Here is a 27,352-nt window from a genome sequence, read left to right on the forward strand (position 1 = left end):
CTGGCTCAAATGTCCTTTTTTTCCCCCTCTCTCAACATAAAACTGTGGTAGGGACATGATATTGAGGACCTTGACAAATGATGCTGCAATCCACTCAGAAGTGACAAACAATGAAATGAACACTTCTGAGATTAAGCAGACTGGAGGTCATAACTCTCAATGAAACACTGAAAAGCCCGTTAACTCATCCTCTCTCTGGATTTTTGCATCTAATCAAAAGCTTAATTTGTTATAATGAAGGCGATATAAATCTGTTAACACTGACATTGTGGAGACCTGCCTCCCTTTTGGGGACAAATTGCAAGTCACCATAATTCATTATTTTTAATATCAAGACTGGGTTTAAGGTTCGGGTTAGTCAAGCAGTATATAGTAGGGGTTGGGTTCAGTCTCAATGAAAATAATGCAAGAGTGTCTCTGGTATGTGTGCTAATACACATAATCATTTTACTGTTATACTGTCTTTTTGGTTTTATTTTTTAGTATCAAAATTGAACAGTGCTAGGCCATCACGATATTGTTTTAAATGGTATTTGAAACTAAGTTGACTAAACTTGGCATCATGATATTAACTGTTATTCTGAGAGGTTTGGCTGCTGCATGTTGCAAGGATGAAAAATTCCATTGTTATGTAATTTTATTAATGCCTTGGAAAGCATTTTAATGATGATGAACCGTCTTAATTTATGCAATTAGAGTTAATGAAAGATTGATATATTTGCCGGCAATGTCAATACAGTCTTGCCTGTAACTAATTGAATTGGATCTGACATATTTTCACTTCAAGGTTCACTTTCTCAGCATCCAGATTTGTGCTTAAAGTTATTCATATTCAAGACTGTGGGTGAATAGGTTCACTACCGGGACATTTACAACAGAACAACAGAATGCAAATAAAACGGCTATTAATACAGTGGAAATAAACATAGACTGTGAGTCTGTGAATTGTGATGCACATATGAATATTTAAGAAAGAAAGAAAGAAACAAGCAAAGAAATTGGTGATAGTAATACATGGTTTATTCCACTAGGTGGAGCTCTAACATCATGAAATAGTGAGTCCTTGAGTGACAGTAATAAAAGGATAAGAGAATGTCAACACACCATTCAATTTGAAGCTGAAACCATTCCTTTAAAATCCACAGGTTTTATTCAAAATAATTTAGTTTACTTTTAAACCTGTATTTAAAGAAAGAGGGCTGTGAGCAGACATGATGGTTTTCATATCACCCATGGTAATAAAATAATAGCTGTTGATCAACACAAATTTAAGGAGTTTGAGCAACTATCATTCTGTGTTTTGATATATTTTATCACTTTGAAAATTAAATAATTCTGAATTCCTCCATATAATGAACACATACAATTTTTTTCAGGGACAACTTAACAAATTTCCCCTCTGGGATTAATAAAGTAACTACCTACCTACCTACCTACAAGGTTGATTCCCATGTTTCTTGTCCAATACTCCCTCATGTAAGTCATAATAATATATGCAATCTTGAAAATTTCACTTTTAGCATCCTGATGTCTTCAGAAATGTTGATTAGTGTAGATATTAGTATTATCAATCATTGATGAGAACTGTATCGTCTTCTTTTTTTTAAACACCTTAATATGAAGTAGTCTATGAAGACAAATTCAAGGCCACAAGGTCACTTGTTAAATTCCATTTATTATATATTTATATATAGGTTATAAACATCACAAAATAGAAAGTTGAGGGAGGTCTTGCACAAATATATAATCAAGTAAAAGAGCAACCTTAGATTAGTCAACAATGGCAACGGAAGCAGGCATATCATCATATCCGGGTTCAGTGCTGCAGCTATGTTAGGAACATTCTTCTTTAATAATTTATGCTTTAGTGCAAACAGAGTCTTTGTAGCTGTTGTCTCAAAAGAAGTATTCAATATTTATAATAAAATAGGATTTTACAATATAGATGTCAAGGTTGCTCTTTTATTGCATATAGTTTAATTAAGAACATACTGTGATATTAGTTACTATAAGGTCTCAAGGTCATGATGTTCAAATGGTCTAATATTCAATATATACTATAGACCTTATATATTTCTAAGCATCAAATGGTATCTCATTAACATCAGAAATTGAATTGTAAGCAATATCAATATTAAAATACCTGAATATAAATAACATGCTTTGAGCAAAATAATTATTCATTTACAATGGTAGTTCAAACAACCTAAGTCTAAAGCTGTCGAGCCTTTAGAAACAGCTAACCCTATACATTGCTGTGTGTCAAATACATTTTAGTTTTTGATGAAGGCCACTTTCAAACAAAGCAATGAATGACATCAAGTCTTTTCACAAGATGAAATAGGTTACAACTAAAATCCTTAATGAAGTGGAAGAACGGAAGTGGGAGTTTGATTGTACTTCTTTATGAAACAAGAACTAATATAGCAATAATAATTTTTAAAAAAATACCCACACAACTACAGCATACCAAGTAAATAATACTTAAATACTAATAAACAGTTGCAATATTACAACCACTGTAACAAGGTGTAAGATAAAATTCTGATATAACATTTTTGGAAAAATCAATAGTGAAACCTGGCTGTGCCAACTATTATGTAGAGGCAATGAAATGTGCACTTGATAAATATTGTGTGCTTCGTACATTGTCTGCAGAAACTACACTGATCATACATGTTCACATCTTAAACACCTGGATAACTGGGTTTGTGCCTAGTCTACATGCAGGCTATTAACTCTTCTGAGTGCAACAGGATCAAAACAAGCCAAAAACAACAAAGGGCAACCTTTAAAAGTGTGTGATTACTCTGTGTGTGTGTGTGTGTGTGTGTGTGTGTGTGTGTGTGTGTGTGTGTGTGTGTGTGTGTGTGTGTGTGTGTGTGTGTGTGTGTGTGTGTGTGTGTGTGTGTGTGTGTGTGCGTGTTTGTGACAGACAGATCTAAGAGAAAGAGACAGAGAAAGAGCGCTTGGTCATATTTATACACATATTTCCATATCAATGTTAAATTTTCTAAATCACACCATGTATTTACAATATGTACATGAAGCTGACATCATTATCGTTACTATTTAGTGCTCTACTATATAATATCATCCAAGAGATGAGGGGTGCCCACCCAGTCTAGTGTTCTTGGCTCAGATGCAGCCATGATCATGCACATAAACTGTTTCCCTGTTCTCTTATCTATTGGGTAAATAGTAGTAGGAGTGAACCTTTTGTTGCTCTCCACAAACTCACACAGCTGATTATAGATTTTGGGGTACTCGTGACGAAGGAAGACTCCTCTGGTCCTGAGCTCACGCTGGATATTGACAAAGCAGACCTCTCTGGCTTTTCTTCCCTCCTCCCCCTCTTTGTCAATGTCTGGCGTGCCTGGAGGCGGAGTGAGGATGAGAGTTTCCATTTCACTATCCTTCTTGAGTACCTTTTTGTCAGGGCTTGAGGAGGCCAAGGACACCTTTGCATATTTTCTAACCGTTGGTGCTTGGACCCTTGGTGAGGGTCTGTTAGGCACTAGTTCACCAACAGCTACGGATACATTCAGAAGGAAACATTCATTGGGGTCATACTCGTTACCTGCATGCTGCAGTTCCTTGCAGTATTCCCCTAGGTTGTCCTTGAAGCCATCCAGTTCTCTGAGAGATAAGTATGTGGGAGACATGAGGAGGCTCTCGAGTCCAACTTGCAGGAAGTTGTCAGCTGTCTCTGGATTAGCAAAACCCAGAAAGAGAACGCCTCTCCCTCTGGAGAGGTAGCCAGCTTTAGCAACGCGCGAGAAGGCTTTGTGGATCTCTGAATTCTCTCTGCAGAACTTAAGAGTGTGTCGACACACACTGCTGACACGACCGTACAGGCAGGTCCCTTTATGGGTCTCCCAGTCATCCCTGCGACAGTTTCGTGAGCAGTAAAAGGTGTAGCAACTGTGACATGATTTGAAGTACAAGCAAGCATTGAACATATTCTCAATGCGGTTGCACTTCTTATTCGCACACACCATAGTGTCGTCTTCATCCGTGCTGTGGTCTGGAGAACATTCTTCTGCACTCCTTTGTAAAGCATCACATCCACTATCAGGGTCTTTGAATGTGTCAGGGCTGGATTTAGAGGACGGTAGCTGTGTGTTCAGACATCCAAGGTTTTCATGTCCAGCAGATCCTCTGTCTTTCTCATCGTCTTCAGTGATTAGTTGTTTTAGCTGGTCTAAAAGGTCTTCACTTGACTTTCTGCTCGTTGGTGGCTTGTAGTCAACAACCAAATCAGCTAAGAGTTCATCCAGTTGCTCTAGACTCTGCTGGAGGGAGAAGTTGTTGTGTTTCCTGTCTTTGGTAATGGCAGCTGTGACAGACGGCTGCTTCTGATGCACACCTTTTGGAGATGGTGCCTTTTCACCGTCCAACGTATCCCAGCTGACAGTGTGGACATCACGTCGCCTGCTGTTGCCTGCGCATATGTCATTGTCTGTTATGGTGATCTCGGGAGTTACAAACCAGTGCCCACTCTTGGAATTCCTCCACGGATTGCTTGAACCCCTCTCTAGGGAGCTTTCGGACAGTGAAAGAGCTGCGTAGCGTCTTGGTGAACTTGAAAGGTTAAGTATGACCGGTTGAGATGTAATTTCAGGAGATGCTCCATGCCTTGCTTGGTAAAACAGGTTCTCATAGCTTCGTCCCCGTGGCACTGATTGCTCTCTGTCGGGCTTTGGGAATAGGATATTGTCCCAAGACTTGGAGTGGTTTTTGGCCTCTGCTCCAAGACGACTGGTTTCTGTATAGCTGTTAGTAAACCACGGAGGTATACTGGGGTCTTGCCTCACTCTCGGTGGTGTGTGAGAGGACTGGTTAGAGTAGCCAGATATACTTGAGCGATACCAATCATCTGAGAAAGCCTGGGACATTCGAGGGCGTCGACGGCCCTCGGTATGATATGGCCTTGATGCAAAGTACTGCTCCTCAGGAGAGCTGAACGGTTTGGAATAAAACAGCCTGGAGCTGCTCATTTGGTATGGATTGAACCGGCTGTCCTCGCCATAACAAGGTCTAGACAGTGGAGTTGGAGAAAAGTATGATCCTGCCTCACTTGTGGAGTAAGGCCTACTATATACAGAGTGTGCTGGCTCTCTGTTGGAAAGATGGTCTGTGTAATATGACCTGACAGGAAGAGTGTGCACCCATCGAGTCCTGGGATCATACTGACTGGTCATTGTACTACCATGGCTGGTTAGACTAGACCGATCATCCTGAAAGTACGCTCTAGAATAGGGATGAACCGGATACCGAACAGGGTCCTCTGTATAGAAAAACTTGGTTGGTATGTTGGGATTTGAGTAAGCTCTTTGTTCATGACTCAGATACGGTGCTGTTGGCGATGGCATCCTGTGCATGTCTAGATGCTGGTAAGAGATGGGAGACATGCTGGTGTAGTGGTATCCTTGTCTAAAATCTCCACTGTAGCATTCGCTTGGAGTGGGCGTTGGTGAGGAGACAACCTGCCGTGGTACATACAAACCTCTGCTGCTACTGGCCTGGGAATATCTCTGCCAATGATGCTCAGTCCGTACATTGGGAACCTGCCTAGATGTGTGCTGCAGTACAGCAGCATCTGGTTTAATGTCCACACGGCACCTAACATGAGGGGTTATGGCAGGTTTGTCTCGTTTATCCTCCTCAAAACAGTCTGAGACATAGAGTGGCGAATGAGGCTGCAGTTTGATCGGGTGCACTTCATTTAAAAAAGCCCTGTTTGAGGAGTAGGCTTCTCGTTGTGTTTCAGAAGTCCTGAAGTTATCAGACACAGCCTGAGGTGCATCCCTCCCGTTCCTGGCCCCGGGGGGAGATACTGAGATGGGCACGGGAGTGAGAGTAGACTTAATTCTCGGAGCGCTTTTAGATCTGGTTCTCTTTTTAGAATCTGACCATGTAAGGTGGCTGGTTTTGTCCTGGGTGGTGTGCTGCTGGAACTGCCTGGTGTTAAACAGATCGGGGGACGAAAAGCGAAGATGCCCCGGCTGATCTAGTCCATTCCACATGATATCTTTGTTTAATGTCTGATGCTCAGACCTCTTGTAAGGGTAATCCATTGAGGAAGAGAAAGTCTGCGGGTCATCCAGTGACTCAATAAAGTCAAAACTGCGGCAGTGTCTCTTGTTAATGATCTCTGATTTATCAATCATTTTCAAGTCACATTGCTGGGAGGAGTGGAGAGAAATGGAATGGTCGGTGATGGGATTTAGAGTAATGTCCCGATAAAGAGTCGATGCCAGTAAATCAGGGGGATGCGTTCGTGTCATCTTAAGGGAACTTCAATGGTCTCCATTCAGTGTGATTCAAGATCAACACAGCCTGGGGAAAGAAAGAGATAAAGCAAATAGAGTTGAATGGTCTTTCAATACAAGTGTAATGCTCTAAAACAAAAAAAATCACAAACAGTAAGTTACTTACAGGAAATACAAGCAACAGTTATTGTTTATTTGCTTAGAATGGACATTTATCCTGTAAAACGACAACTGTTTTACAGGTATACATTTTACTGGTGTGGTTGTTAATTGACTAACCAGGTTAAAATATTTCACGCCAAAAGCCACAACTCAACACTGTATCTGAGCAACATAACAATCAGTCATAAAAGGCTTGAGTTAATATAAAATACGTGAGGTAGGCAGTTTGTATGTAATGAAACTAAAAAAACAAACCTTTAATTAGAAAAGTAAGCCTTTACTAAAGGAGCCAGGTGAGTATTCACATCATCTTGCATTACTGACTAGGAGAAATGAAATACAAAACTTAACATACATGACATATACACAGTAAACTGCTGGTAACAGAAAGCCCCTATTTATAATTTCTCTTCTTTAAATGTTAAACATGGTTGAAAACATAACATTAAAGACAAATTCAGATATAATATTTATGATTTATACTGAAAATTCCTTCATAGTATTACATTACCGCAGCATGTCTTGCTTTTCCATTACATCAGGTAACCTATAACCAATTAGTGCAGCTTAACATGGAGACAAAACATCAATAAAAATTCTACCTATAAATAACACAGTCAATCTCTGATTAAAGAACATCCAAAAGGTCTTTGAAAAATATTATGGACAAAATGTTTCAACAATGGATTTTCATGTCTCACACACATGGGCTTTCTTGTTGGCACTCACCCACAAGCCAACCCTGAGTTACCATCTGTTCATCGTGATGAGAGAGGACTGACCAGCTATTTCCCTGTCATGTCTCTTACAACACACCTAAATATCACGTCTGTTCACAACCATCCTCCACACACAAACGTACACTGTTATTTACTGATTTGCCTGGTTTGTACGATTTTTATTTTTTAAAGTCATGTTGTAGGGCACTCGTGTGTGTATCAGAGTGTTTTTAATAAAAAGAAACAGCTTAATCTGCATTATATATTTCACAACTGGTCAAGGCTGTTTGGATTTGCATCAATTTAACTCAGTGGGTAAAACATTACAAATAAATACCCGATCAAGTATCAATTTTAAATAAAGTACATCAGCTTTCCTTTCATAATTAATGAAGTTAGTCCCATTACATAAACCTAGATAAATCAATTTGGCTTGCTCAATAGAAATGTATTGCAGTTAAAGAGCAAACATTTGCTGTTTTTTACAGTTCCGATTACACACTTTACTACTATCAGACTGTCACCACTACGACTATGGTCACTAATAACTACTCAATGGATGACTGTTATGAATTCAATCTGGGGCTAATTCTGTATCATTTGTTCCAAGAAGGGAGAAATAAAATTATGGTTATCCTATTAGTAATGAGCACAGAATTAATGATGGGATATTCCACTTTAAAGGGAAAGAAAGTTATTTAAACACGTCTTACTTTTAATCCTACTATTATTCAAGGTTTTAACAAACGAGGTGAGGTGTCAGCAAAATAGCAAGGGCCTTAGGGAGACTTAATTTTACCATACAGTACAAAAATATTCAGTGAGTAGCTCAATATTAAAGTCTATCTTTCTACAACAACAACCCAGCTTTCATATATTATTGGATATGACAGATATGAACTATAAGCTCCTCTTAAAATTATGTTGTTAAAGAAATGATGTATGATGCTCTAAAAAGAGCCCTAGAAAAATTACTGTAGAACTCCCTGAAGGGATGCTCTAATATATAAAGGCCACGAGATAAATAAAATATGAGTGAATTATGTGGGTCTAAAATAACTGTTAACATCACATCTGCAAAAATATTGTAGGTACTGCAGCTTTTTCTGAACAAAACATGAAATCCCACTGATCTAGGACGAAGGCCTAGAGAAACAAAGCAGATTTGGGTTTTTTTAATATTTAGAAGACAACATCTTGACTCTGGTAAACGCGTTGCATTCCTTCCTCCACTCATCTTCATGGTGTAAGGCTCCTCTTCAATAGAGCGACTACACTTTCTAGCACAAGTATAAAACCACATGCCACATACTGTCTCCATGACTACAGCACACAGCAAAGAAACCATTAAAAGCTCCTCCGGCTGCACACTGAGGGGAAAATGTCAGTCTGAAAAAAATAAACGACTGAGAGGTAATCAATGTGAATGGTTTTAATATATCTGGGGGCAAATCTATCTGGGAAACACAAGAGCGACTTTATGGCAAAGGATGCAACAATGATATTGCATTCACCTATTCATAGAGCCAAAGACTGCTTTTTTTATGTGCTTTTGTAGGAGGCTATGATTCTATATGCAGTTCAATATTATTTGGGGTCATAATGTATTTGTTTTGACATTTACAACTAAAAGAACTTCGAAGACTCTGTTCTCTCCGTTTGCAGGGTTTTTTTTCCCAGACAATAACAAATGTGATGCAGATTTGCCTGAGACCTCCCCGCAGGCCCATACCAAAGCGCATCCAGCCTTGAAGCGTTACCAAATACTTGCTCTATCGCACTTGGGCACCCCTTTTATTTTTGGTGCTGCGGCACGGACGGCCCTCCATCCTTCGTGGCTGACCCGATGCCTTTGAGCCCGGAACGACAACATTTAAAAAGAAAGAAGCAGCACTCGGGGGTTCAGATCGGGACAGAGACCGCCGGGAAGCAGAAGAGCTAAAGAGGATGAGTTCTGCTAAGTTTGTACAATTGATGTTTTGCGAGTGAACGAGAGGCCTTACCGTGTCGCCAGTGAGTTGATCGGATGCGGTGGACATGGTTGAAGCGGCCAGCCTGTTCTCGGTGATGTGCAGCTTCAGCCCTGCCGCACCTGCTGTGAGCTTCCCGGAGCACGACACTCGTCCTTCATGCTGCCTTACATGTTGTCTGCTTCACCCAGCGATGCTCCCACACTCTCTCACGCCGTTGTGTGTGTGTGTGTGTGTGTGTGTGTGCTTGTATTTGTGTGTGTGTGTGTGTGTGTGTGAGATGGAGGGTAAGCAGGGGGTGTGTCTGAGCTTGCGCTTGTGCGCGTGCCTCTGGAGGCGTGGTTGTGCATGTTTTTATGAGGAGCGAAGGAGGGGGCCGGGGGTATCTGGGTGTTCAGTCTCGGAGCAGCAATGCGGTGTCTGTTCATCTGTAGGAGCCCTAAGAACAAACTGCATGGGCATTTCCGGGGGAGCTGCAAGGCGTTTATGTCATCCTGCAGTGGAAAGTGCTTTGTAATCAGTGCTGCCCATCATGAGGAGAAACAGATCTGACAATTACATTTTTAGAAAGTTTGCAGACAGACTTAAAAAAAAAAAAAAAAAAAAAAATCGGCCTGTTTTAGGCCTCCCCCACACTTGACTGATCACTGCTCGTGTTCATCCCACACTGTTGGACAGGAAGTGCCGATTAAAAAAAATCTGTCTTGTGCCAACATTCTGTAATTTCTTTTAAATTAAATGGTGTTGGAAGTAGATACGTCATGTAGAGCAGCAGCTACCATTTGTTATCATTAACTATTAACCTGATGTACATCTTCTTTTCTTGGTTAATACATGTTGTAATTTCCCATAGCCCAGGTGGGGATTCCTTCAGTTACCCTATTTTATTCACACAGCCAAACACTTTTAATTTACTATCATGTATGACGCAGAAAGAAAAATCAAATGATCATATTTTAGAAGCTTTGTTTTGCAAATGTTTTTTTAATTTTCTATCAATCAACTAATTGATTAATGGTTTAATTGTTGCAGTGACTGACTGTTTATCAAAACTTGACCTGCAGGGCTCAGTTGCTCCTCTGATAATGAATGAGGAAGTCTGTTTCGGTTTTAATTGGCACCTAAAAAAATATATATTTTACCCCATGGAGCTACTTGAGAAAACATGGTTTTAATACAGCACAATGTTCTCTCATTTGGTAGCAGATCTTTGTTGTTCATAATCTCACCGTATGATTTTCATTGCCTGCCCTGTGCCACACACATCTGCCCTGGAGTCTCACCTCGGCACATCTTTCTGCATTATCTGAATTGATGATGGGGACAGCTGGCTGTGAGCCCAGGCCCAAAGCATGTGACTGCTGCAGAAGAACTGCTTACTGAAGCACTCTCAGCAGATAGAAATCACTACAGACAAACTGTGCTGATCAGGCTGAAGATCACAATGATACTCAGCTTTGACAGAGCTCATTTTGTTTCAGGAAAGACAGCTTTCCACTGCTTGAGCACAGCATATAATGACAGTTTTTTTCTCTCTTTTTATTATTATCTTTCTGGCCTTCGTACTGGTTACAAAACCACACAGCTAACTGAGACTCCATCTGTGACACACCACGTGTATGAGATATGATTCAGAATACAGTGGATCTCACATTGTGCAGCATCCAGCATCCCTGAGAGTGGGATCTATGTGAGCATGTGTGACTCACTCTCTCCAGCACAGTGCACTGGCATCAGTTTGTGTCAGCTGTTGGTTAGCCGGCATAAGTGTCTGTCAGCTGGCTGCAAGCAGGTGTCTTAGGCACCTCGTAGACCCTGTGGAGAGGAAATCAATGGTTATCTGTTGATTAGAGGCCCCTCTGACGAGGATCAATCAGGCTTATACCACCACAAAGTAACAACGTTAATGGAGAACACACTTCACTCTGCCTTCAAACAAGCTTTTCATGCAGCTCGGTAGACAACATTCAGCTCCTCAGCTGTCTGAAATTAACTCTACGTGAGATTAAGTGACTCTGCAAACTTTCTGTCAGATTTCCGTGTTCCCGTTGGAGGGACTTACATAAGCGACGTGGGGATGCACACACAGCCAGGCCCCATCGCTTACAAAGTCCAGCCTAAAATAGCCAGTGTGGCAGGCTAATATAAAACAACTCTGAGCTTCTTCTTTTTTTTTCCTGAACTATAAGGATATGCCAGAGGAAACAAGAAAAAGACATTAGACAGAGATGGCAAGGCAAACAAATTGTGCTTGACTCTGTCAGAAGAAATCTCCTAGGAAGCTACAGGCACAACACCTGCAGTGATGAATATTTCACACAGCCTGGTTTAGACCTCTTGGACAGATATATGACTGAATGTGGTTCCTTTACATCCATTTGCATTCATATGTACACACTCTGATTCAGTGGACTCAGAGGGAAGTGAAGCAGTGAATCTGAAGACTTGTGGGAGATGCACCCAGTCTTCCCTTAATTCCAAATGAACCCTGATTAAGTCCTCACCAAATTAAACCACTCAATCCTCTCTGCCCAACTTTCTTGCCCCAGACATAATTTACAGTAGTGGCAGTCCATGTAGGGCACACGCCACCCGGACCTCACGTCTGCATGAGGATTTACAAGCAGTGAAGTATTTGGAAGCTTTTCTGGCTCAGTGGGGCCCTGTCGAATCGACACTGGCATAGTTTGGATTTCTGGATCAGACTAGATTACATGCACAAGATTTCTGTGCTTTTCTAGAGCAAAGCAGAATTGCCAGAGGCACTCTTGATGATGTCCTCAGGTAGCATGTTGTAAATGTTACAGCTGTTGGAACAAGAAGTGATTTCATTATCAATCCCTGAAGAAACCTTGATCAAATTATTGTGTTACACTCTCAGAGGAGAATAAAACAACAACAATCCTATGATAGAATCACCATTATATTTAATTATCTCATGAAAATTAGGAGAGGATGTTTACCTTGGCTGCACAAAAAAAGAACATTCCCATCCGCTCCCAGTAACACTTATAAACAAATTCATGTACAAGCCAAACCATTTGGGAGTGGTATCCATGGTAACCCGCATTGAGTAGGAGCAAAAGAGACTGAATTGATTTCAAAGGGAATGAAGTAAAGTGCTGATGGGAGCTTTCCATGGAGACCATAAAAATCTACGTCACGAGACAAAGGGTGAAAATTGTTCGTAAACCTTTAATAATTTGCAAACACACCGCAGGAGGGATGCAGCAGTGCAGCCTCATATCAACTGTATGTTTAGTAGATGACGCACAGCGCGGATGTCTCCTGGGTCTCAGATTATCCCCCAACTGAGATTGACAGTTTAAAGTTAACATAAGGTTCAACATAAGGAGAGCCACTCTAGCAGCCCCACGGTGGAAATAAAACAGGAAGAAAGAACTGCACTCATGTGGGCACGTTTTCTCAGATCCTCCTCTCACTACATGTAGGTCAAATTAAGAATAGTGTAGATATTATTCACAGCTGCCCTGAGCAAACACAAACTCCTCTGTCCTGGTCTTTGGAGTCGCAGTAAGACATCCCATGGTGAGACTTAATTAAATCTTTATTGCACACTCCTCTCTCATCCTTCATCATCTGCCATTTTGGCTCAGGAATCACTCAGTCATGTGTGCAAGTTTATTAAAGGACAAACACATTTGGAGCGAGGAGCTAGGCCTCTCAGTGGGTGCTGTTTCTTTCCGAGACTTCCTGATGATGTGAATTATTTGTGGTAGTGCATTGTCACCACATTTGTTTTATTATGTAACAGCACAGAAACAGAATGCAGTTAAACTACGTTATGAGCAAACTTCTCCAGCTCAGAGTTTCATGAGATTTTCAAACACTGATTAAGGTCAGTAGGACGTTTTATAATGCAGGACTGTCATTAGGTCCTGCTATTCAGGACTGGACAGACAACAAATCTTTTGTGTCTTCGTTAGGAAGAATCAATGAGGGCCTTCTAAATATGGATATCATTCACCCTCCATCCCACAGCAGTACAATGCAAAGCAGTACCGGGTTGCACTAATTGTGCAAGGCTGTAGGCCATGTATAATAGCTGTAACAGTCACTGTTTCCCATTCATAGACTGCCATCTGAGTGTTGAATAAAACATCTGAATTGTAGACTGACATTAGATTGTATTCCTTTATATAAGAATGACTGAATAAATTCTGTATTTGAAATAAGTGTTTGAAATGAATGGAAGGAATGTGGTTTGACCCCAGTGCTTGGCATTTTTCCCATTCAAATCCTGCCTAGTTTGCACAGCCGCCCATCAAATTGAATGTGAAAATCGGTTTTGACACTTGCTTCAATCTGTGTATATATAGCATTTTAATGTATGTAATTACGTATGCTGGCTGCAACCATCCAGATGCACCTGTTCTTGCAGCTTCTCCAGGCTGTTTAAATGGGTCAGCTCTAGAAATATCCTGGCTCAGAGAAGATGTCATGAGACCCCCCTCCCCCTTTGTCTTCTCTCTTGTCTGTATACAGATCAAAACTATCGTTTGCAATACTTGACGAGCAAAGTCATAGAAGTCGCATCAGGAGGATTACACAACAACTTGAATTCATGACAACAGTGGGAGAATATCACAATGTCTGTTGGTTTCTAGTGAATGGATTTGCCAGACAGTGATAAACTCTGTGCCTGCCTGCCGTCCTCTATCAAGAAACTACACTCATTCCTTTGATAGTTACCAGAAAAGTAGAATTCAATATGAAACCATGTATTTCCTGATCAAATGAGCACCTTCACTGCTTAAAAGATTTGTTAGGGGAGAACAGTGTGGCCTGCTACAGAGCCAGATAAGAAATGCAAGCAAGCAGACAGAGCTTTCAAAATCACAGTGACCTTTCAAGAGCGAACAGCCATATAACATCTTGCCTGCAAATTGGATTTTGCACTCCAGACACTTTTGTCTGCAATGAAAACTTTCAAGGGAAGAAGAAATTGATCAATTTTGTGATTAAAATTTAACCCCCACCCCCTCACGCAGAGCGTAAAATCTACCAGCCAAAAAATGTTGACAGTTGTTTTGTAGTTGGATGAGGGAAAGTAAAATTACCCAATTTAATGGTTTGTTTCAGCTGTAGATGCAGTCATTGATTTGTAAGACAAAGCAATGAAACAAATCATCCTTTTCACTTGGGGGTGAAAAATAATTTTGGTCTTCTAAGGTGCAGCTGCTGCATTTAGATTTAAAGACCTAATGAAAGTCCAAAATATAGAATGTAATCCATGTATTTTTCCTCACATTATGAATCAGGCCATTTTTCTTCAAAGAAAAGATATAGGCTAAACTGTGATGAGTGGAGCTCGGGAGCCTTTTATTAATATTTGACAGATTTGTTTTGTTTAAAGGGATTATGTACACAGTGGAATTTTTGTTTTCTGTGTGACTGTGACTCAAGTTCAAACTTGAGTTTCAGGATCTCATTGCTTTTCATAACACGTTAGAACAATACAATCCCATCTCTGCAGCATCGCCAACATAATACCTATTGTAATGTATTAATCGCTGAATATTTAGTCAAGAATAACAAGAAACAAAATCCTAAGCACTTGAAGCGTTCAGCTTTTCCTTTTTTTTTTTTTTATCTGGATAGGATGCTCTTCCCAGTTTTATGAAAAATAGTCATTGTTCTTATGAAATGTGAATTCCCATATGGAGTCAGAATCCTTCTGCAAATTGATATAATAAGGTGTAAAGAAGTGTAATGAGTTGTTCTGTGTTGAAGGCAGTATCGTCTATAGTGGTCGGGCTGCAGGCCCACACCACCTTGTGGTCCATAGTAGTATGGCTGATATTAAAACTACTGAGCAAAGCTGTTCAGCTCAGCACAGTGCACTCAGTTTTTAGTTTGCAATGCGCAGTCAGTCAGTTTTAAAAGCTTTAAAAAAAAAAGCTTAAAGTGAAATGTAAAAAGCTTGGATTAGAGACTTTTTTTTGGCTCCTTACTTACCTCACATTTTTGACTTTTTAGATGGTAGCTTACAAACACAGACAGTACTAAGAGTACAGTGATCTAAAACAGTCATCCTCACAGAAACACACGCAACCTATGACTACAAATTATTCCTTGATAATTTTAAGGGCCAAAAAATATTTACTTTCCTGCTTAAGATGTACTAAAGTCTGCTAGATCAAGACAGTTATATTTATAGAGCTCCAAATCTACTTTGTCTATGAGGGCTTTTCCAAACTGTACAACCCTCGGCTTTTGAGCGTTAATTTAAAGAGTGGACAATTTCACAGAAATACCTTAAAAGGAGAAAATAGGGGAAAACCTCTGGGAAACCAAAGGAGGAATCCCTGCAATATGATGGACAGACACAATTAGGTCAAACTTATTTAAGTGACAGTTCTCAACAATAACAAATAAATATTATTGATCATAGACTTTATTCAACATGTGCATGTTATAGTAACATACTCATTTTCACATAATATAGCTACATTGCATATAACATCCATTTTTTTTTTTTACATTTAATTCAATAATCCACCATGATTTACACTGTGCAGTAACTTCTTTTTGATTAACAAAAACCTCAGATTGGTTATTTTTGCACTTACATTTATGATGCACATTTTTAAGTCTGGCAGGCATCGACTGATGATCGGTTTCACTCAAATTTGTTATGATTTCATTTCTTTTCACAATGTGTGTTTAAAAAAAATAAATTGTAAAACCAAGACAGAAAACCATGTACATTCACAGTCAAAATATATCCACCATAAATAATGTTAACATTTAAAAAGAAAAACAATCTATGAATATCAAAACATAAATACAAAACTACTTCTTTGCATTGCTGTCACAGCTCATCCTGTCAGTCTCGGGAGGTGCCGTGGCAAATGGTATGTCTTAATATGGCCAAGAGGCCTCTGAGTGACAGAAATGAGATTTTTCAGAGTTAACCATCCATGCTAAATGTGATGGCTCGTTTTCATATATTACACAGTAAGAGTAACAATTACTGCTATTACTGATTCTCTAGTAGGATGTGCCACAATAAATCTGACAATTATGTACTGACACTGAGTACTGTAAAGTTGAAAATATGAAGCCCTGAATCACTAATGCATATAAAGTTAAAAGCCCCAGATAGTGGTGCTTTATAGAAGAAAAAGTTGCACGTAGATACAACTGAAAAAAAAAAAGGATGAAGACATTTTTAAAATATAGACTAAAGAAATTCACATATAATATCAACAAGCACAAATAGCAGCAGGGGAGAAAGGCGACAATCTGCATCACTCAGCTCTGTACAACATCTATTTGGTTTGACCAGTTACAGAACAACATTCACACATTTATGCACCATCGAGCACAAGGGGTCACTGTGGCTACACAAACAGACCGATAAACACAGGCAGCATGGAGAATCTGCAGGGGAACCAGGACTCCTTTCAAATTTTGGCTATTGGGTCTTCTATAAAGCGAGATATTGCCATATTACATCGACATTCGGATCTAATACGCTCTTTCTGGAAGACGTTTTTAGTGCCCGGAAACATAAACGGTCTTGGATTTTCAGAGTAGTGATCAAAGAAAGCTTTGTCAGTGCAAGTGGTGGGTGATGGTAAGTGCTAAATCTACTGCAGAAGAGCATCCGACAGTTGACATTCCTTTAACTTTACATTGCTTTCCTTTCTTTCTTGTACAGGTGAACCCCATAAATGTGACATTCCTTGGCTGAGTCTGCTTTGGAGTATGGCCTCTTCTTACAGACTATATGAACCCGTTGAAAACCGAGAAGCGTACATACATGAAGCAGAAACTCTGCTGCACTGTACGATAAAGACTCAGGCTTGAAGTTAAGTGCAAAATGCCAATGTACGGACTTTCTGCGAAAACCCTAAAATCAACCTGACATAATGTAAAACTTAATGTACATCCACTAAATTCAGTAGCTGGTTTACAGTCGTAAGTTTTTCTCATCAAGGGACTATGAAATGAAACTGTAAGTAACGTGATTTCCCACTAACTGTACCTGAACAGTTGCAAACCCTGTCTATGCTGCATCCCACTGTACCACTCCTGTCACAGACACAGCAGCACCCGAGCGGGAAAAGTGAGTTGTTGCTTTGTTAAGTAGCAGATGAATAAACCTGAAAATGTAGACTTCATACATCAGTCCATGTCATTGTATTCAAGTATAATTTTGCAGTATGCTCTGTGTGCAAATGTATTAGAAATAATAAAACATTCTACCTCATTTAAAATGCATGCTTTTCCTTCATTATTTGTAAACAACCACAATAAGACTGTAATGGAAGACCCTCAGCCACACACAAGTGTCACAATCAATTGGACATCCCTGAGACAGCTCCATTTGATATGACATTCTTGTCTGTGTAAGGCATGCTTTTAAGTTGGAGAGCTTTGGGGGCTTTTCTTCTTGTGCGACAACAAAATATGAAGAAAAGTGGGAGCAACAACATACTCACAACACCTACAAGGCTACTTTACTGACTAATTCAACTACATGTGACGACACAGTTACAAGCGCCTAAGTCAGGGGTTGGAAAATGCGACAATTGCCTCCTGTTGACATGCAGCTAAGACATCACCATGGGCGGTCAACGGCTCAAACAGATCTAGCGTTTTGCTAATACTGGACATCCTATGTGTTCAGCTGGAGTGAATTAGATACTGTACAAAAGCTATGAAGGAGAGAGGGGCGCACAGACGGAGGGAGGGTGGTGGTATGTTTATTTTTTGATAGGAGTGGTCTTACAATTTAAGGAGAACATAGAAGGGTCTTTTACTTGTTTCTGACCCCATATTTCTGCTTGTGAAATGTCTTTATGTGACAATAATTTTGAAAAAAGAGATTGAATAGATTTAAAAGAAGTTTATGTGTGCCATGGAGGCACATTTGTTCACAAGCCCTTCACCACAAAGTTGCTGTTTGCTCCATTTTGTGGCTGCAACTGTTAATTCAGTTCAAGTTCACGATACAAAACAGAGAGTTGCTGTATTTTCTCTATTTTGCTCTGTTTGCCATAAGCATATTATTTTGAAATAACTGGGAACAATAACAATAAATAGATTCAGCAGTCCTCCTCACCCCAAGAACTTTTGTACAGTCTCTTAATTTACTTGAACATAAAGACCACAATGAATTTACAGCACCAACAAACAAGTGGGAGAAGTGTTGTGTTGTGTTGTTTCTTATTTTTGTGTATGTGTTTTCGTGCATATACAAGCTTTTGTGTGGTGTGTACACAGCTTGACTGGATGACTTTCTTAAGCTTGAGATAAGGCAAGGAATGTTTGAGACATCAGTGCCTATCTGTAGTCTACTTGTGTTCATTTTAGATTTGAACTGTTTAGGCAGTGGTTGTCAAGTGTGTACATTTACATATCAGACTCAATGTACGTGATTTGGAGATGGCATCCTGTTGGTCCTTGTTCGTTGGGGGGAAGAAGGGATCTGTCCTTCAGTTTGCCTGTCCATGTTTCTGTCAGTAGGATAGGTGGAGGAGGGGGAGGGTGGCATACGCCATCTCAGTCTGAGAAGAGACTGGCAAAAGATTTGCGTAGATTGCGTATGGTTTCAGCCTTCACCTCGTCCTGGCTAAGGCTGGCTCGTGGCGCTGGGGTTTCTGGAATGTTGAAGGTATTGGTAAGAGACTGGGACTTGCTATAAAGAGAGGAAAATGGCAATAGAGGAGAGGAAGAGGCTATTAAAGTCATGCAGCAAACCCATGGAATGAAAAGACCGGAGCATGGCAGGACAGATAGAAAGACAGGAGTGAAAAGATTCAGTAGAAGATGAAGAAAGCGCATTCCTTCTTTTAGGTCATTCAGTATTACCTTATCATTTCAAGTTAGCTTTGATATGATATGAATAGTGAATGACTCCTCTGGAGGCAAACAGCTGTTTTTATCTGGGAGTGATTTATGTCTCTCTTTTTTTTTTTTTCCAAGAAAGCACAATGCAAATTAATTAATATCATCCAAAAACATGAATCTGGGAGTCATTTATCTGTGAAAACTATCAGTTGGAGAATGTATTAACCACTAAAGTAGAAGCAATCATACATATTCTAGACTATATAGAGTGAATTTTAAATCATTTAACAAATACAGTGAACCCTCGCTATAACGCGGTTCACCTTTCACGGTCTCGCTGCTTCACGGATTTGCATCGTGCATTGAAATCACATTACGACTATATGTAACGTAGATATATTTAATGTCCAGTTCTATCTATTTCAATTGTAAAATAAAGGTTACTACTTCACGTATTTCGCCTATCACGGTTTCTATTTGGAACGTAACCCCCGCGAAAAACGAGGGTTCACTGTATAGATAATATAAATGTAAGTGTAGTTCTTGTACAACTTGTATTTTTCCTAAACAAAAACAAGTTGCATATGTAAGTAGTCAGTAGATGTAAATGCATCAGACTAACGTGATATGCCACAATAAATTTGTGATCATATTTGATACTGGGAAGTCCTTACAGTTATTTAAATATGTATACTACGTGTTAAATACAATGACAGCAATAGTAATATAATTTAATTGTTTCATCAATAAAAAGCTTCTAAAAGTTTATAAAAGTAAATCAAGAATAATCAAATCCATCAATTGTAGCTGTTTATATTTGATGTCCATCCCTGGTTCTGAAAGAAAACTGTTTTTAGGATTCGTAGGATTCAGAGAAGTTGGGCACTAGAGTCCCAGAGAACGGATTCGGACCAATATAAATGATTAATTGTGGCTTTAACTTGTTGATTGAATGTATCACAATCTCTCCTGACAATCTGAAATGTTATGTTTTGTGAAACTGTTGCTTCTGAAAAGCAGGTCTGAAAGGACAAAGAAGGTCTGAAAAATAATAAGAATTGATAAACCATGCACATTCAGATGCATCGTTTGTCAATAAAAAGATTTCCCATGTGGCATGCACATCTCACTGCAGGCAAAAAGTAAGAGAGGATCTTCTGTTCATGTCAGCTAAGAGATACAATTAATAAAAAATAAAAAAAATTGATGAATCATTTATCATATGAAGTAACTTACTTTAATTGTGGAGAGCCGCCCATAGCCGGGCTGTCCTGGCTGGGCTTCTGTGGGGGCTGAGGCTTTTGTTGCAGAGGGGGTCTTCCTCCCGGGGCCCCCTGGCCTTGAGTGGCAGGACGGGGCTGCTGGGTGGTGGGTGCTCCAGGACGACCCTGCTGCCCAGGAGCCCTCTGTTGCTGTGACCCCCCCTGTGACTGCTGCCTCTGGGGCTGGGCAGGCCTCTGCTGCTGTGGTTGCCCACCAGGTTTCTGGCCAGGGCCGCCTGCAGAGGGTCTCTGCTGCTGTGATACAGACTGTTGCCTCGGAGCTTGAGGAGAACCTCCCTGGCTTCGCTGAGTAGAGCCCTGACCAGAAGCAGGTCTCTGGCCTGGAGGAGCACCCTGACCTGGTGGCCGTGGCTGGGCTGCAGGTCCTTGGTTAGCCTTAGCCTGGGTACTGGAGTCACCAGAGGCAGGGCTGCCAGCAGATTGCTGAGCCTGTGCAGGAGGTTGGCCTTGTGGTTGTGGACGCTGCTGTGATGGGGGACTTTGCTGAGGACCTCCTGCAGGACACATATGAAAGCAATTATCACAGAATCATCAAATACACTCATGATATTCTTGTCAAGATTTTTTTTAACAACAAATCTTATCATTTAACTTCATTTTTCTATGTGGAAAAAGTCCAGCTCTTACCCTGAGGAGAGGGACGCTGTTGAGCCTGTGGTACTCTGGGCTGTGAGACAGGCTGAGGAGACACTGCTTTCTACAAAACATACATGAGTTATAAGGGCAGAAATTAAATATTTATCAAACAAGGGGAAAAAACAAGCTAATAATAGAAAACAATATTCCCATTGCCCCAGGGATCTGTGTTTGGTCCATTACTGTTCTTATTATCTCTTGGTTATACCTATGAATATGACATAATTCTAAACCTCTATGCCAACCACACTCAGTTATATGTACCTGTAAAGCCTGACATCTTTTCTTGATACGGTGTGCCTGATACCTCAGAGGTATAAGTCAGCTCTCCCTTTGCACTTGAACATAAAATACTGTTTGCCTGAGATGCTGGGTATCAGTCCAGTCAGACATAGACTTCTATTTTCAGAGATTGCCCTAAATATTGGCTACAATTACGCAGCTAGTGTCCGAAAAAGATTTTCTGTTACTTAAGATTTGTATCATTTGAATCAATAATTACAGGAGCTGCATTCTCAAATTTTATTTTGTTTTTACAATGTTGTGTTTTTCAGTGCAGGTGGATGGTTCCAGCAATTGCCTTGAATTTGGTCAAAGTACAACAGTTAGAATAATTTGTATATCAAAAGAGCCAACCACAAATACTCATTACACTAACTGCTGATTTGAAAGTCAATGTTTTGGTGTCTAAAGAATTGATTTCATATTACCATGTAAGTTTTATGCCCACAATTTATAATGTTTTTTTGGGGCTTGAAGTGATCAATTAAGATGTGCATCCTAATAAAAGTGGGGCACATAAAGAAAGGTCAGAGTTCACTGGAGGAAACGTAGTGTGTCTGTGATTTGAGCACCTGTGCTGGCTGTCCTGCTGCAGCACGGACTGTTGAAGGGCTTGAAGTGCATGGAACAGACAGACTAATCTTAGAAATCAAAAGTTCTGCAATCTGAACACGATCCTCATCCTGCTGGTCCCCAATCAGCGGCATCGAACAGTCATCGACCTATAACACAAAAGCATGATCGAATTAGTGGATTGCCCTTCATCAGAGGCAAATATAGACATCATTAAACTGTTATCTAGTACCTCTATAATGTAGTCCTTGCCATCTTTGCCATGTAAAGCCTCCACTGCACAGATATCTAACCCTCCAAAGATGTCTGCACAAGAATCCACCCACGTTCTGTACCTGCAATAACATGATAAACAGATATTATAGTGGAGTGAGACATCATATGATTTAAAAATTCATTTCATTTGCAAAAATGTGCTCTTACTTGTCTGACATGGCCACCTGCTCAAGCATAGATGAGCCAGTGTTAGTTTTCCAGTTTCCAGAAATTGATGTCCTCCTGTTAAATAGAATAAAAATGTATTAAACATGTTTTTCAGTTTTCATCTCTCATGACATTCAGATGAGGGAAATTCCGGGAACTAAAGAAAGTAGAATGCTAACTTCACTTACATGTAAGCCTTATAATTGTCACCAATCTTCTGGATGCGGACATCATACTTTGCATCAATAAAGGGCTCAGACGTGGCATAGGTCTTGGTCAATGCCACAACACTAGCAATATCTTGGAAATCATACTGATTGTCCACTTTCACCTGGGGTAGAAAGAGTCAAAATATAAATGTCCTGACTTTTATTAGTCCCCAAAATATGGTGTTCACAGTAAAAATGAGTAAATACTTATGTACTCTAACATTACCTTTCCCATTCCTGAGTGAGCATGGCCCATCTTTACCACTACAGGGAACCGATTGGAGGTGATCTGCAACAAGAATATTTATCACGTTCTCAGATTTATAGTCATAGTACTCTAGTGACTAAAACACTGATTATTTAATCTATTTCAAACAAATAGAAGGGACACAGAGATCTCTTTTTGTATTCCTGCAGAAATTCTGGTTCATATTGATGGCTTGAAAGTGATCCCAGTGCTGTCAGCCTATGACTGTAGGGGTGGAGATAACTGCTCTGCAGCAGCAGTCTCAGTTTAACTGTACTGACACTGACATGGTACACCAAAAAATCAATATAACTTAGCCTCTACATGTCGCGAAAGAAGACACTCCACAGAAAATTAAAGTGCCCTCAGCGGTTACACAAGATGGAATATTGACCTGGAGGCGAATTACCCTCCTACCATGTGACCTGTGCAGAGGAATGACCAGTCGGCGTGTGTCTCTTTCAAAAGTTGCTTTGTATGGTGACATGCCCTTCAGCCCAGGTGAAAAATTGGAGGAGAGCAGATAAACAGAACTCACCATTTCCTTGTGGTTGGGGTAGTAAACCTGCTCAATCAGTGGGAACTCATCTGGACCCAGCTGCTTGTGGAGTCGAGACATCTGAGCAAACTGTAACGGACACAAGTGGTTAAGATGCCGCTTTATACGTCGGTGTAGCTGAATGCAGTGTGCCCCACTTTTAAATGAGCGCATGAATGAAATACTGCTTACCACCCATGGTTTGTCACAGAAATTGTAGACAGAGTGCAAAGAGTTAACACTTGGCAATCCAGCATACTGCAGTCCAATCACTATGTTCCGGTGGTCCCCATTCTTGTCCATGCTGAAAGCATGCTGTCTAATCAGCACAAAGTCTGGCTTAAAGGATCTGGTAAAGAGGACACGAGTAAAATGTTAAAGTCACAATGTGCAAGACAAACTGATAAGTTATGATTCACTGCAACTCATAACATCAAATATGCAGCAGCACTGCGATTATTATATACTTACTTAGTAACCTTATGCCCATTTCTAATGGCATCCATGTCCACATTGTAGCTGCCTGTGGCGTTGGCCACCAGGTTGATTTCAAAAAATTCTGCCTGAAAGGAAAATATGAAGGTCTAATAAACACCATAAAAATCACAGTGATTCCGATCAGGGCGGGATGACATGAGTGACTACTTCTACAACAGGTAGAACAGGGTACAGTTATAAGATATCAGATTGTCTGAAGTGTGTTATTCCTGTTAAGAGCCCACAGGGGAAATAATGGAAATGCCAGTGTAATGTGAAGCAGAGACAAAAAATAAGGAGAGAGGAATAGGCCTGAGGCAGAGAAGAAGTTTTTAGCCTCACTCACTCTCTTTCGCTAAATATTCTCTTATGGCTCCATATTTCTACTCAGACATTTTCCAAAAAGATTCTTGGTCACTTATGAGGCCACACAGACAGCTGATATATCTGTGTCAAAGGTTGCATCACTCTGAATGACTTTGTAAATGCCAAAGAAATTATGTTTCTGCTAATCAGATGTTAAGGAAGCACACTTCAATGTGATAAGGACTGCAGCTGCAGTTCCTATCACTCAATAGTAAACTGGACCCCGGGACATGTATCATTCTAAGGGGTTTCAATGATCACCGCATGTGCTTTTAGTGAGAATAATGGCCAGCGTAAATACAATCATCTCATTCATGCCACAGGAAATGCTTTTAACTACAGAGGAAAACAAACTGGACACCATTTCTATTTTGGGAATTTGGCATAAATAGATCAGAGACTATTATCCATCAAGAAATCCCAAAATATAAGGTCCTATGAAAAAAAAAACAAATCATGTAGCATCTCGCTCGGTGAAACTTGGCAGGGTTCTTAGTCCGGTCTCTATTTATTTTTGAACTTTCCTGTCCATCTGTAGGAAGTAAAGATGAACACCAGCTCAGATAAAGCAAACAGTGACATATGTAAAACCTACCTGTTCCACCTTGATGTCAAATTCACCATGGACCTTCCTTCCTCTGAACACCTTCACCCTGAATGTGAAAGTTGAGTGGAATTAAATTGTTGGTTGCAGGAAGAAACAAATACGAAGGTGGTTTATCATTTTTCTTTTCTGTAACAGGCAGGGGACATTTTGAAATGCAGATCTCCAGGCTGCAAAAAATATGTTCTCATATACACAAAATAAGAATCAATGGAAAACGTTTTGAGACAAGAGTACAGCATTTTATCACCTTTAACTTGCTGTTAACTGTTAACTGTCTAACAGTTAACTGTGCAAAGCTCAAATAATGATGCATAACGTGCTCCGGTGAAGAGGCTTCACTAACCTGGTGAATGTACTGTTTTTCTTGTGCACAATTTGCCCTTATACAGCCACTCCGTTAGAGAATACCTGCATCATCGTGGTGGCATCAGCATGCCCAATGCCCTGGCATAATTTTCAGCATTTGAATGGAAGAATGCAACAGGGATTCGTCACCCGAAAAACTCCGATCGGCAAACGAAAATGGCTTCTCTGTCTTGGGTCTGTCGTGCCTTTGCCATAAACGTCTGCAAGGTGTTTCTGATGTGAGCAAGAAGCCCACGGGCGCTCGCGCGTGATATACCTCTCAGCATCGAATGAATCATATGACCTTCGTGATGTTAGGCCACTGCAACCCACTCTCTGGCACACATTTCTGTCTAGACGAGGCACCATGCTGCCAATGCGCACTGCTCTCTTACCAGTCGGTCTGCTGGTCGTCGACCACCAGGAGGATCTTGGCATTGCTGGAGACTCCTGCCCGGTCCGCTGCCTCGGACAAGCTCGCAGCCGCAGCGGCTGTTGTCTGTTTGACAGCGTTGGATATGGACGAGAAGAAGCCGGAGCCTCCACCTGCAGGCTGCGGCTGGCTGGTGGACTGGCGCCTCTCCGACGGCCCGGGCGACACTGCGGGGCTTTGCTGCGGCGGGTCAGGGCGTTGGAGGTCGGCCATGTAGCCATTGGGGAGGTTGGACATGAAATTGCTGTCCGAGAGTCGTCGACGCAGGTAGTTCATGATGGAGGTTTTACTGAAATGACGGAGAGTGGGTCCAAATAGCCTCCCACTGAATGCGACTTACAACTTGGTACTCAGTGAGAAAAAGCAACGACTGGGCTACTTTCCCATTTGCAGAAACAGGGATCAACGTTGCCTAAAGAGAAACAAGTCTTGTGTTACTAATTATATTTTAAATATCTGATTGCAGCGAGAAATCGTGACTGTGAAGCTTAAAGAACTGGCTAAGGTAGAGGAAAGCATCGCACACCCTCCTGATAGTACTGGAAAAATAACTCAAATGAAATAACTAATGTTCATATTTATCTGATGTAGTATACATCCGGCTATCAAAGACAACACAATCTGTAGTAACAGCCATTAACCAGGCGTGATGAAGCCTACCTGGGAGTGTGTCCAAACAGATCCGCCCCGAGGATGAGTTGACGATTCCTTATCAGCTGTTATCTCTCACAGGAAAGCTCGCGTACAGGTGACTCTCATGTCCTCCGTGCGGGCAGGCAGGTCGTGCGTCGGGCTTGAACCTGTGAAATAAATACAGCTACAGTTCTTCCTGCAACACCGCCGTCCTTCCCCTCAAGCCCCGGTTTTTGCGGTCTGCCCTGCGTCACTCCTAGTCATCCTGAGGGAAAGGAGCCTGTGAGGTTGTACCACCGTCAAGTTAGTCCGTGTGCGGAACCTCACTTCCGGACGATACTTTCAAAATAAACGTATGTTAATTTGGATGTTGCTTGATAATTTGCAAGGTGACGTCTAAGACGATTTCTGTTAGCAGTTTAATTGAAATTTAACACAGCCTAATTAAAAGTAAAACGACTTCATTTGAAATATGTATTTCTCCTTTGGTAATTAAAGTGCTTTCCTATGATAATAAACATTTGCCTCTTTGATTGTTCGACAACCAACATTGTTGGTCACATGTTAAGTTATTGCAGGATAATCAAAGTTTGGCTCAGCACTAAATTGGAGTTTTGCTGATCAATAAGAACTTTACATATGTTTCTATATACTGTTTAAGGCTTTATCAAGTTAAAATGCCAATCATTTGCTGGAACCATCATCTGAATTGTGAGCTTATTGATCAGTAAATGAATTAGACAAATTAACTAACTGAAATGAAACGGAAGAAATGGTTTTGCGGCCGCTAAACTGACTATCGTCATGGTTAAGTCTTACAAGCAATAATGGTATATTAATAAACTTCCTGTATTGTTCTGTCTGTCTTTGTCTGACTTGACGCAGCTCTATGATGGGTTACGCGGGCGGTGCTGATGAGAGCAGTGGCAGGGGCGTCTCTCTCGGTCAGCCATGAGCCTGCTGTTGACTCCACAGGATACACAGGGGTGTTGATGTTATATGGCATCCTGCTGGGTACAATAAAACAGCAGTGGCATGCGCACTGTTTGGCCTTCAGGTGTTTTGATTTTGATTATGTCAATACAGATTGTTAGAGATGCGCCTCTGCCAGAGCAAGTGATCAACACTGGCCCCCTGGGAGCAGGCTCTACTATGGAAACTGGTCTCTGTGGTGGTAACTGCTGCTACGGCTGGTACAGATTTATACTGCTGGGTGCATTTCTTTCCTGAATCATACATAATATATAACCTATATTACGCTGACAAAATAATTTTTAAAAAAATACATATTTTAGTGCTGCTGTTCATATTAGATCATTTTTGTTCCCTTTGTTATTTGCAATATTTTACCT

General features: G+C 40.6%; 2 protein-coding genes across 4 annotated transcripts; both read right to left on the reverse strand.

The window, feature by feature from the left end:
• Positions 1-1,655: 1,655 nt before the first annotated feature.
• Positions 1,656-9,420, reverse strand: unm_hu7912 (un-named hu7912). Its single transcript, XM_069699679.1, has 2 exons — positions 9,160-9,420; positions 1,656-6,342 (listed from the first exon to the last, which is right to left on the reverse strand). Exon 2 carries the CDS (start codon positions 6,288-6,290, stop codon positions 3,084-3,086), a length of 3,207 nt encoding a protein of 1,068 aa, XP_069555780.1. The 5' UTR covers positions 6,291-6,342; positions 9,160-9,420; the 3' UTR covers positions 1,656-3,083.
• Positions 9,421-15,528: 6,108 nt separating this feature from the next.
• syn1 (synapsin I) lies at positions 15,529-26,277 on the reverse strand. 3 transcript variants are annotated; one of them, XM_069699681.1, is made up of 14 exons: positions 26,028-26,277; positions 25,330-25,656; positions 24,578-24,635; positions 23,611-23,702; positions 23,332-23,488; positions 23,140-23,229; positions 22,581-22,643; positions 22,334-22,476; positions 22,146-22,220; positions 21,955-22,057; positions 21,722-21,871; positions 20,859-20,928; positions 20,185-20,725; positions 15,529-18,796 (listed from the first exon to the last, which is right to left on the reverse strand). In XM_069699681.1, the coding sequence occupies exons 2-14, from the start codon at positions 25,641-25,643 to the stop codon at positions 18,661-18,663; spliced, it is 1,992 nt and encodes a 663-aa protein (XP_069555782.1). In that variant the 5' UTR covers positions 25,644-25,656; positions 26,028-26,277; the 3' UTR covers positions 15,529-18,660. The 3 variants fall into 3 exon arrangements, with proteins under 3 accessions (XP_069555782.1, XP_069555783.1, XP_069555781.1); XM_069699682.1 differs by having other exon boundaries at positions 15,529-18,758; positions 25,330-25,779; positions 26,028-26,276; XM_069699680.1 differs by having other exon boundaries at positions 25,330-25,779; positions 26,028-26,276.
• Positions 26,278-27,352: the final 1,075 nt, after the last annotated feature.

This window comes from Brachyistius frenatus, unplaced genomic scaffold, assembly GCF_029030835.1.
Source record: "Brachyistius frenatus isolate BFR_SWC_R1_liver_20210118 unplaced genomic scaffold, ASM2903083v1 Contig_31, whole genome shotgun sequence".
Classification (NCBI taxonomy): domain Eukaryota; kingdom Metazoa; phylum Chordata; class Actinopteri; family Embiotocidae; genus Brachyistius; species Brachyistius frenatus.